At 37.0% G+C, this 12,635-nt stretch overlaps 1 protein-coding gene across 1 annotated transcript in view; it reads right to left on the bottom strand.

Annotated features, from left to right (window-relative positions):
• POLQ (polymerase (DNA directed), theta) overlaps positions 1 to 12,635 on the bottom strand; it is a 124,853-nt gene that overhangs the window by 41,643 nt on the left and 70,575 nt on the right. Inside the window, 3 exon segments of the mRNA XM_011971618.1 lie at positions 1,145 to 1,277; positions 4,432 to 4,625; positions 9,437 to 9,677. Of these exon segments, the coding sequence (XP_011827008.1) occupies positions 1,145 to 1,277; positions 4,432 to 4,625; positions 9,437 to 9,677 (568 nt within the window).

Raw genomic sequence — 12,635 nt, 5'->3', positions numbered from 1 at the left:
AGTTAGAATCTCTTTTCTGTAAATAATACAATCTCAAAATTAAATTTGAGAGTAATATCTACAACTCAAAACTCTTACTTGGGTTTTTTTTTTAAACCACCATATTGATAAAACTATAACTACAGTTTATAAAATGCAAATGTGGTAATACTGAGCACTATCAATTTAAAACTACCTTTTTCAAAAAAAATCAATGAATTGTCAGTCTAACAAAGTAACTGCCTCCGCACACCCCACCAAAAGTTTATTTTACATCATCTGTTTTCTTTATGCATTTTCCTCCTTCACTGCTCACATGACTGGAAGTATACCAGTAGTTTTTGTGCTTGCCCGGATACTTAATATGGTTTCCATATGAAGGTAATCAGGAGACATTTATTTTTAAAAGTTTGAATTTTTCATACTATAGACTTTCAGTGAACTATTAAGGAACAGAAACTTGTGAGTAAAAAGGCCAGTGAGATTAAATAAAAAAATGTGCTATAGCCTGGAGCTAAAGAAACTTCCTAGGAGCAGACAAATCATAGATAATGGTATAAGGACCACAATTCTACACAAGGGCAACTTGGATAGCTCTATGGCTATATTTTCTACCCTATTTTTCCCCTGAAACATCAGTAAAAAGTAAAATTAAGCCCTTTCTTCCATCCCACTAATGCATATAGTTTCCATGGATTATGATTAACAATTTTACTTTGAAATTAGCAGATTAAATTCTTAAATCAGGGCCTGGTGCAGTGGCTCATGCCTGCAACACCAGCACACTGGGAGGCCGAGGCAGGAGGATCCCTTGAGGTCAGGAGCTCAAGACCAGCCTGGCCAACATGGTGAAACCCTGTCTCCACTAAAAATACAAAAATTAGCCGGGCATGGTGGCTCAACTTTATAAACCTTTATACCATGTTAATGATAGGAAGGAAGGACACAACTGCTAACTTAGATTATGATTCAGATTTTCCATGCTGGAATATCTCCACAGAATTTGTGGGCTACCAAACCACAAACCAATGTGTTAATTTATATCTGGGTAAATTCAAATGGTAGGCTAAGATCTTGATTTCATCAGCATTCTTTCTAGACACCAAAATGTTAAAAGCAGTTTAGGTTCTGCCCTGCTCTGTGACTGCCCCAAAGAGCACCTTACTAGTGCTGAACTGTCTTCCCAGCCTTAGCTTGCGTCCATTGTCATTCCCTCTTCTGGTGGAACCCAGAGTTTTCTTGCTGCCTTGGTTTTTCATCTCTCCATTTGGGGGCAACTTCAATTCCAAAAATAAAACCTGCAAGAAATTAATGCCTCTTTAGTCAAGAATGAAACTTGCAAGGACTATCATTTAGAAAATATTTTAAGTTATTTTAGAAAACAATCTCTACAGTTCAACATGGATTGAAATAATGTTTCTCCGGATAATTTGGAATTACCACATTTAATAAATGATGGCAATGAAAATGTATATGTCAGGTAGTCTATCCATATTCTAATTAGGCACTATCAGATTAATACTAACACAGGCCTTTTTTTTTTTTTTCTTGAGACAGGATCTCACTGTCACCCAGGCCAGAGTGTAGTGGTATGATCACAACTCACTATAGCCTTGACTTGCTGAGCTCAAGTGATCCTCCCACCTCAGCTTCCCGAGTAGCTGGGGCCACAGGCGTGCACCACCATGCCAGGCTAATTTTTGTATCTTTGGTAGAGACAGGATTTCGCCATGTTGGCCAGGGTGGTCTCAAACTCTTAAGCACAAGCAATCCACCCACCTCGGCCTCCCAAAGTGCTGGGATTATAGGCATGAGCCACCACACCCAGCCAGCTTTTAAGCAGTCAGGAACACAGGCATGTATATACGCTGTGCTGAGCAACTGGCAAACAAGTTATTAACATTGAGACTTATTGCTGTAAGAATTGTGAGCTCTCCTAAATGAGCCTGTTCAATCAGTTAAGCCCCATAGATCAACATGGAAGCTTACATGGCTATTGTCTCATTACAAAAATCAGAAAACACTAAAGTAGGAAGGGGTTTAAAAAGTCATCTAGTACCACCACCACAATGCTGGGCCCTGACAGTCCCTAGGCACAAAAAGTTAGGAGAAGGTGGCCAAAACAATGTGGCAATAATGAATGCTAGAGAGGGCTGGCAGCACCCACTGAAGACACCAGGACCACGCCGTGCAGAAGGTGGAAGATCCCATGTAACACTCACAAGCTCAGATTAGAGGGGATGAAACTAGGGCAATTCAGAACATTATCTACTATACCTAATCATTCACTTATATATTTTGAGTGGGTTTTAATGAACCTTGAATTATTTTCCCAGTAATAATTCTAAAAATTGAAACTATTTGTGTAAGCACAAGAATTTTTCCCACAAGTTGGGCCAGGGATGGAAGGGAAGATAATCCCTGTGCTTCCCTAGAATAGTAATGATGACAGAAATAATGATCTGGTTCCAGTTTCAACTGGGGTCTTAGGAATGAAAAGTACTGAGGCTTTCTGCAGATGTCAGTAACTACTTAGCCCAAGAACTGTGTTACACAGATGTGAACATATGCATGTATAGGGATTAGGGTTGCCACACATACCAAATAAAATTACAAAATGCCCAGTTAAATTTGAGTTGCATGGGGCATACTTATACTAAATTGTTATTCATTGTTTACCTGACATTCAAAATTTTTTATTGACAAATTATAGTTGTATACATTCATGGGGTACAGGATGATGCTTTGATGTAAGTATACAATGTGGTGTGATTAAATTAAGCTGATTAACATACTAATCACCACACTTAGACCTATCATTTTTTATGGTAAGACATTTGAAATTTACTCTCTTACTTTGAAATATATAATACATTATTATTGACTATAGCCACCCTGTGTACAATAAATCTTAGAATCGATTCCTCTTGTTTATCTGAAACTTTGTACCCTTTGATAAACAATTCCCCATTCCCCTATCTAAAACTTTATGCCCTTTGATTAGCAACTCCCCATTTCCCCACTCCCTACTTCCCCAGCCTCTGGTAACAACTGTTCCACTTTCCACTTCAAGGAGTTCAACTTCATTGGATTCCACATAGAGTGAGATCATCTGAAACATATGGTACTTATCTTTCTTTAACTGGCTTATTTCACTTAGCATAACATCCTCCAGGTTCATCCATGTTTTCAAAAATGACAGGATGAAATACAAAATTGAAACTGGATTTGCCATATTTTATCAGGCAACCCTAGTACAGGTATCAAAGGGTACATGAATGGCAGTATAGGAGAAAAAAATCAAGTAACTGGATAGGAAAAATAAAACACTATTAAAGTAACAATAAGGCAACAAACCCAGGAAGAGAGACCCATTATGAATAAAGACAACACAAAGATCTCAAGTTATATATGTAGAAGTTCTTTAGCTTAAGCTTTTTTTTTTTTTTTTTTTTTTTGGTGAAGCTTTCAGAATTAACTGTGAAACTTCTCATACAAATTACCTTCCAGGTAACTGCCATTTTGACATGCAGGACTAAGAAGAAGCCAATAATATCAAAGGTCCTTTACTCTTAGTCCAGGGTTTGCTTGAGACCTGTAGCTTACATGCTTTCAGGCCCATCTGAATCACAAGGGCAGCAATTCCTGCCTTGCCCCAAACCTACTTGTGCTGAAACAGAGATTCTATATTTTCTATAAGTTCCCTATGTAATCTTATGTGCAGTCAGCTAGGTATTGGCTTGGGGACTTTAAAAGCGGATACCAAAAAGAAAAAAAAAGGGCACCACTGAATTCAACACATGAATAAGAGAAATCAAGTTCCTCATTTTCTTTAAAATATATTAACGAAGGAACAGAAAATCAAATACTGCATGTTCTCCCTTATCAGTGGGAGTTAAATGATGAGAATTCATAAGCACAAAAATCCCTTTTTCATTTAATCTCAGAAAAATGTCCAGTTTCCTATTCTATAGAAAGATGTTAGGGCAAGCAAGGAAGGGGTAAGGGCTCATGAAATGACTAACTTTCTGGAGAAATAGCTATGCTGTCATGCAACCACCACTACCAATCATTTCTTCAACAAATACTTAGTGAGTCCCTCCTCTGTTCCAGGCAAATCTCCTTCTTGAGGAGCTTACTTTCTAGAAGTCCTCTTTATTACCTTCCTTTATTTGTAAACTATATCTGTATATAATTTATATACAGATATCTGCATATAAATTATATCTGTATATAATTATAATTTATAATCTGTATAAAATATACAGATCTAATTTACAAATTAGATGCTAGAATATCCCCAAAGCAATCTGGTTAACTGGCTGTTTCATTTTAGTGATCTTTAGTGTTCAGGTAAATACACACACACACACACACACACACACACACACACCCCACAATCATTTTAACTCTAAAAATTATTTATCTATATCCCTATCCCCATGATACAACCTCAGCGATGTCATCTGAACTGGTGAAAGAAAAACTGTGGCCAGCTAGTTGATAGGCCTGGGTCTCAATTGCATCCAACTTGGCTTGCATTATGTGTTTCTGACTTTCACATTCTGCAGTACTAAAGCCAATTCCATTTAGTTCGAGCAAGGCCAAGCAGTACTGAGAGGGCATTTCCACCTTATGGAAAACATCTGGAAGAAAAAAGAAAATTGAAATGTTAATTCATTGGCTAAGTGGCTAGATTAGCAGCCTCACTTAAACTATACAGAATTCATCTAGAAAAATCCAGAAACGCTACCAAGGTATCCTTCAGGAGCCAGTCTCCCAAGCAGCATCCTCAAGCCAACAATGAAAGGTGGAAAAGTACAGGCTAGTTTAGCACTGGACAACTATCCTTGTCTCTGCAGAGAGTAGAAGAGTTGGCAATCTTATGACTAGTCTGGATTACAAGAGACTATATTTCTCCAAAGATGTTTCTGCTTCTACTCCTAGCAGGAGCATAACAATCAACTTTACTTTGAAATCCAAAATGCTCCAAAATCTGAAACTTTCTGAGCACTGACATGACACCACAAGTAGGACAGTCCATACCTGACTTTATGTGACAGGGCACAGTCAAAATGCAGGTGTACAACACAAAGTTTATTCAGCGTCTCTAAAGGAAAAAAGTCCCTCCTTGCCCCATTCAGTTTCAATATCTCTTTTCTGCCAGACAACCACAGACTGCCTACATGAGTGACTGAGACAGTGACACCTTTGCTTTCTGATGGTTCCGTGTACACAAATTTTATTTTGTGCACAAAACTACTACATTGTATAAAATTATCTTTAGGCTATGTCTATAGGTATATATGAATTCTACATTTAGACTTGGGTCTCATCCCCAAGATATCTCATTATGTATATGCAAATATTCCAAAATCCAAAAAAATCTGAAATGTAAAAACACTTCTGGTCCCACATTTTGGATAAGGCAGACTTAACTTATATATTAAAGGCCCTGAGAGGACCTGAAGCAAAGACAACTATTCAATTTTATTTTAAGTGAAAGTCCCAAACTTATTTGACCATTAAATCCTTTTTTTATATAATACTTCTTAACATCTTGAAAAGTAAGCATCCATGGAATGTACTATAGGAAATGCTGTCCTAAATCATTAAGAAAGAATCCCTAACAATTCAGCTTCCAGTATTGAGTCACTAGGAATCTGAGCAACCCCGGCCCACCCTCCCCAGCTCCACACAAGCACATAATTTGAGGCACTGCTGGTCTCAATTAGCATGAGAAATCTCCAGGGACACCCATAACTACCATGAAAAGCAAAGAAACAAATGAGAGTTACTGGCTTCTAACCACCTGCAGAAGGTACGAAGCTGTCAGAGTCTGGCTTTAGAAGCCTGGAACTAGTGGAGAAATTCATGTTACTTGAGACTAGAGAAATAATGAACTTGGGTCAAAACAGGAACAATCAGAGAAGCACAAAGTAAGACTGGCAGGAAGCTAGACTGCATCCATAGTCATTAGGAAGGAGCAAGGTCGTTATGGGAATGGAGTCCCATAGCAAAAAAAGTTAAGGGGATATGGATCCTTGAAACAACAACAGGATGAGGAGCTGAGTCTCAGACTCCTGTTCTGAAACAAAACTCTCAAAGGTTACTGTGGTCCTTGGATGCGGAGTAGTGTGGTACCCAGCAGAGGCAGGAGCAAAACCTTTCTAAGGGAAGATTTCCCCACATAAGTCCTGCAGGGATCCTTGATCATAATAAATCCTGTATGAACTCACAAAAAATGTGAAAAATACAAGACAGCAAAGAAATGTGAATAGGACTCAGAAGAAATAACCAAGAACAAATTCAGATCCCCAAAATTGCAGATAACGACTAGTTAAGAATATTGCACAGCTGTGAATGAACTACTTACAAAACAAAAAGTGACTAGAAACAAAGTAAAATAGTAGGAAAATAGAGAACAAGTGTGTATCAATAATCATAATAAGCAGAAATACATCAATGATCACAATAAATTGGCAAATTTGCCAAAAAAAAAAAAAATATGGTAAGCCTGAAAAATAAATAAGCTGTACTTTGTTTATAAGACATGTCTGAAGATAGGAACCTAGAAAGGTTAAAAGGGATAGAAAAAAGCTATACAAAGTAATATTAAGAGAAAGCTGATGTTGCCATATTCATATAAGAAAACAGACTAAGAATAAAAATCATTATTTGTTATACAGATGGTCATAATACAATAATAGAAGGTTTAATTCACCAGGAAGACAAATCAATTTTAAACACATACACACCTAATAAAATGGCCTCAAAACAAAACTGATTGAATTACAGGGAAAATAAGACATAGAATATTTTGAAAACAACTTTGACTTAACAGACATATAAAATTGTGCATCCAGAATTAGAGTACACATTCTTTTGTGTGCACATAGAGCACTTACACAATAGTTCAAGTTTTAGATCATTAATTGTTCTCTAAAAATTTCAAGAATAAGTATTATATAACCATGTACTCTAACTACAACACAATTAAGTTTAAAGATAATAAAAATACAAAATAAAAGTTTCTAAATATTTAGGAATTAAAAATCATTCTTCTAAATAATTTTTGAGTGAAAAAATATACCAGAAATCTAAAAATATCTAGCATGATAAGAATATTATATATCAGGCCAGGAATAGTGGCTCACACCTGTAATCCCAGCACTTTGGGAGGCAAATGCAGGAGGACTGCTTGAGGGCAAGAGTTCAAGACCAGTCTGGGCAACACAGCAAGACCCCCATCTCTACAAAAAACAAAAAAAAGTTGTGTGTGTGTGTGTGTGTGTACACATCAAAATTGTGGAATACAATAAAAGTAGTGCTTTGAGGAAAATTTATAGCCATATATATATACATTTTGTGTGATACAGATCCTCACTCTATTGCCCAGACTGGAGTGCAGTGGCAGAATCTCTGCTCACTGCCAACTCCGCCTCCGGGGTTCAAGTTATTCTCATGCCTCAGCCTCCCAAGTAGCTGGGATTACAGGTGCATGCGACCACATCCAGCTAATTTTTGTATTTTTAGTAGAGACGGGGTTTCACCATGTTGGCCAGCTGGTCTCAAACTCCTGGCCTCAAGTGATCCACCCACCTCAGCCTCCCAGAGTGTTGGGATTACAGGCGTGAGCCATTGCACCCCGCCACCTTATATTCTTAAGTTAGAAAAGAAAAAAAATAATTTGAGAAGTAACGGTTTTAAGGTCAAAGAGGAATATTGAAAAAGGACTACAAAATAAAGTAAGGGGAAATAGATAATATAGATGTGGACAGAAATCAAGGAAATAGAAAACAAAAGTAATAGGAAGAATCAAAGACAAAAGTTGGTTCTTTGAAAAGACTAGAAAATTGGCAAAATTTCAAGTGACATTAAATAATAATATTATGAAAGAAAAAGAGGATATAACAAATAAACCAGAGATGTAAAAAAGAGAGACTTAGCAATAGCTGTATACCAATAAATTTGAAAATTTAGATGAAACATAAATTCCTTAAAAATATATAGGTTGGGAATGTCACAGCGGAGTAATAAAAAGAAAAAAAAATTGGAAAAAATAGATATATATAGCTTACCAAATATACTCAAAAAGAAATAACTGAATAATCTTACAGTTATTAAGGAAATCAAAGTTGTAGTAAAAATATCTTTCCATATCAGATGAGAATACCTCCTGGCTAACAGAAAAATTTTAAAAATAAAACGTATCTATATCTCTTTCTACAAAGAAATAATTATATTCAAACTAAATCTGATAGCTGTCTACATTCTCTCCCAAAACTTCCCTTATCTCAATGCACTTCAATTCTTGAATTCTATGAATAGGAAAGCATTAACAATGTATAAAAATGCATTTAATACCTCCTAACCACCCTTTTTTTTTTGAGATGGGGTCTCACTATGTGGTCCAGGTTGGTCTCAAACTTCTGGGCTCCAGTGATCCTCACACCTTAGACTCCTGTGTAGCTGGGATTACAGACAGGAGCCACTGAGCCAGGCTAGCCATACATTTTTGAAAGTGCAGAAAAAAAGGAGCTTTCAAAAGCACATTGAAATGGTGAGAGTTAAAAATTATAATAATCAACTAACATAATAAGCACCTGCTCTATGACAAAAACGGTCCATATTATATTCACTATCTTATTTAATCCTTAGAACAACTTTATAAGAACCAGACTTACAGTTTCAGTAGTTTGCCCAAAGTCCCTCAGCTCGTAAGTGGATAGTCCAGATCCAAACCCTAGTCTGTATGAACTCATCCATCTATTTTCTAGTACCTATTGATCAGTCAATAAATTCAGTCATCTCCTCACAATGAAGCCAAATTTGTTCTGCTTCACATCTCTATCATAAGCATCCGTTAAGCTCTCTGTAGTCAGGGTGCTCAATCTGGGCCAGCAGATAACAATGACAATAAATTCATGTTATTTGCTATGAGGGAACAAAGAGACTCTCATGACTATCCTTTGCTGTGAAAAAACATCTGTTGGTTAACAGTTTCAAAAAGAAAAGAGTTAACTCTTTGAAATCCATTAAGGATGTCTTCTAAGTGTGAATAAAAATTATTTGATAAAGTTCAAATACAAAATTAGCAACAACTGCATAAATGCCATTTTGTAATTTTCTTCACACAAGGGCCAGAAGTCAGCAAATTATGGCCAAACTAACACTAGATGCATGTTTTTGTAAAGTGCTATTGGAAGACAGCCATTTGTTTTGGTCTTGTCTACAGCTGCTCTTTTGCTACAATGGCAGAGTATTCGTGATAGAGATTGTTTGGTTCACAAAGCCAAAAATATTTACTTACTCTCTGGCCTTTTACAGAAAAAAAGCACTAGACAATCCAAAGGTAGGATTTACATAAATACGTAATTTACCCATTTTTGATAAAGAGTGGCTAAATCTCTCTCTCTAATCTATAACATAAAAATGCCAGAAACTTGGTTTTTACCTTGAAGGTTTTCCTTCTGCAACAAAGAGTTGAGCTGATTCATAGAGTTGAAGATGAGAATGGACTCCACAGATGCTCTGTATCGCCCAGAATGCTCACTGCCAGCATTTAGCCCCAGGCTTTGAATCCCTTGGCTGGTCTCCATCCCTTCTAGGAGCGGAAGCTCATGAGGAAGAAAACTGGTAACTATGCTATGAAGAGTCGGCTCCTGAGAATCTGGATCTAGTAACCAGCATGCCACCTGAATGGGATAGCAATGAGAATATTTTCCTGATTTTTTTTCGAAGACACTTTTGTACCTCTAAATGAAAAGGGAAAAAAAGAAAGCTTATTTCTAACCTCACACATTTTCATTTAATATTTATTCAGTGGTTTTCCCAGGAAGGGAGAAGGAAAGAATAATTGTAACAGGACTCATTTTTGGTAGCAATAACAGCAATGGCTTTCAAAGAAAGAAAAGTTGTAACTATTCCATTACTACAATGCTCAGGCCGAACCAGTTTAGCAGTAGGCTTGACAAACAAGTGTGTCTCAGCAAACTCAAACCATGCGTCTGAAAATGAAGATGGACTCCTCTACTAGGCTAATTTGGGCTAAGCTACTGTAATAAAGATGGGCTACTGTGAGGTTTTAGGTATATTTAGTTCTTTCAACATCAAAAGAAGTGAGGTATCGGGCGCGGTGGCTGCCGCCTGTAATCCCAGCACTTTGGGAGACTGAGGCGGGTTGATCACCTGAGGTCAGAAGTTCAAGACTAGCCTGGTCAACATGGTGAAACCCTGTCTCTACTAAATATACAAAATATTAGCTGGGTGTGGTGGTGGGCACCTGTAATCCCAGCTACTCAGGAGGCTGAGGCAAGAGAATTGCTTGAACCTGGGAGGTGGAGGTTGCGGTGAGCTGAGATTGCACCAATGCACTCCAGCCTGGGCAGCAAGATCAAAATTTTGTCTCAAAAAAAAAAAAAAAAAAGAAGTGAGGCATAAATGTTTTACCATTAAAAGTTTATATCCAGAGTTTCAGAAAGCCTCTAGACTTTCCCCTCAGGATGGGGGGTTTGTCACCAGAAAACCATCCAATTATTCATTTGATTGCCATTTCCAATCTCCTCATGAGTAGGAGTCCTGTAGTTTCTAATACTAGATCAAGCAGATCATTAACTGGATTAGAATAAGGGAATCTAAGCCCTGTTCACAATTCTGACAATTACTTTACTATATGACTCAATTATTTCTTTTGTAGGTTAAGAATAAAGTTTTATAGGGGAATACTGAATGAAACAGTCTCATGTAAAGGTTAACAGGTTTTTTAACTGAGTCGTCATTATGAAGAGTGCATCAAACTTTGCTATTATAAAGGAAAGTTCTCAGGAGCCAGTAAGGGGATTTGCCTCTATGCTAAATGGCCACTAACTACAATCCTTTTTGACATCTTATTCACACTCTTTTCCAATTTTCTGCCTCCACCCTCATGAATATTTAAAACCTTCTGCTATCACATACCTAAATCTGTTCTCATTTCACTTCCAATTTACTATTAGACAGAAAACTTAGGACTTATGACCCAAATTAAAATTTTTTCAAAATCTCTGAGGAAAGACATAAACTTTAGGGCTCCAAATTTGTGACATCTCTGTTTTTATCTACACAGAGATATTTGGTGCATGATATTCTATTCTGGGTAGATGAGATTATTGAATAAAGAATTGACTAAAATTCTTAAGCTGCATTACTGAAGCTAAGGAAATACCAAGTCATTTAAGAATTAACACTAAAAATGTTGTTTTAAGTATATAAAAATTAAATAAGATATAGAACCTTAGGATCTTCATAACTTTGCTCCAAGGAGATGCCACAAGAAAGAAGAAGAATTTTATAGCTCTGGATGAAGTCATAGATGACAACAGAACGTTCTTTATCAGATTCCTTTCGCAAGCAAGATTGAAGGTGCCATATCCTGTCTTTCAAAGTCAGGCTTGGATCTAGAGAAGGTGGAACCAAACTGGCACTAATTTCTTTAAAAAAAAAAAAAAAAGGAAAAAACAGTTTTAAGGCAAAAACTACATGTTTTCATTTGAAGCAGCAATCTTTAGTAGAAAGACTGAAAAAGACTAGAAGCCTAAGGGTCTGGTTCCATGTGACGAGTAATTCAGCATCTTATCAAGGTCATATCAGCTATGTAGATGAAGTGCATCATAATCTAAAAATTATGGTTTGGGCTAGAAGATTTTTAATGCTCTACTTAATTAGGTGGGAGAAAATATTAAGCATTAATATTTCTAAAAACAAAATTTCCCAGAATGAGGAGTTAAAGACAGGAAAAGTATTTGGAAATAAATTTTAAAGAGAGATTTAGTATGAACAGATACTATTCTATCCAAATAAAGAAAAAGCTTAAGTAACTACTCACCCCAACATATTTTCCTGCAAAACAACTGAAAATATTTCATGCTTACTAAGGAACAGACACTATACAGCATCCTTTAAAATGTTTCCTTATTAATTTTGCTCCTGTCCAAAACCAACCTATCAGCTGGGGTATCCAACAACCACAGTCAGATCACAGGGTATTTCCAGATTACATCCTTTCCATTCCAAAGACTTCTCCAAAGTTTATATGATTCGACTACTATAGACCTCTAGCTCAACGATCCCTCTAGATGAGTTTCAGACCCATTCAATGGGAGGTCAGAAGACTGAAAATAAACTGCCATACTTTAGTCTTCAAAAGCAAACCTTGAAAATGGCAAGAGAGTTCCTGAGGCTTCACTGCCCACTCAGAGGAAAAACCCATAGCATTAATAGCCTCATGTGACAGGCAGGGAGAAGTAAGGAAGTGCTTCTTAAAACATTAATTCTAGTTAATATATGCAATAACGTATATGCCAGCTGCTCTCCAAAAAATTACAAGTTTTGCCGGGCACAGTGGCTCACGCCAGCACTTTGGGAGGCCGAGGCGGGTGGATCACCTGAGGTAAGGAGTTCAAGACCAGCCTGACCAACATGGGAAAACCCTGTCTCTACTAAAAAAAAATACAAAATTAGCCGGCGTGGTGGCACATGCTTGTAATAGCAGCTACTTGGGAGGCTAAGGCAGAATCGCTTGAACCCAGGAGGTGAAGGTTGTATTGAGCCAAGATCAGGCCATTGCAAGCCAGCCTGGGCAACAAGAATGACACTCTGTCTCAAAAAAAAAAAAA

Source organism: Mandrillus leucophaeus, unplaced genomic scaffold, assembly GCF_000951045.1.
Source record: "Mandrillus leucophaeus isolate KB7577 unplaced genomic scaffold, Mleu.le_1.0 Scaffold123, whole genome shotgun sequence".
NCBI classification, from domain to species: domain Eukaryota; kingdom Metazoa; phylum Chordata; class Mammalia; order Primates; family Cercopithecidae; genus Mandrillus; species Mandrillus leucophaeus.
Note: the sequence above shows the minus strand (reverse complement) of the source record. Positions and strands in the feature narration are given on the sequence as shown.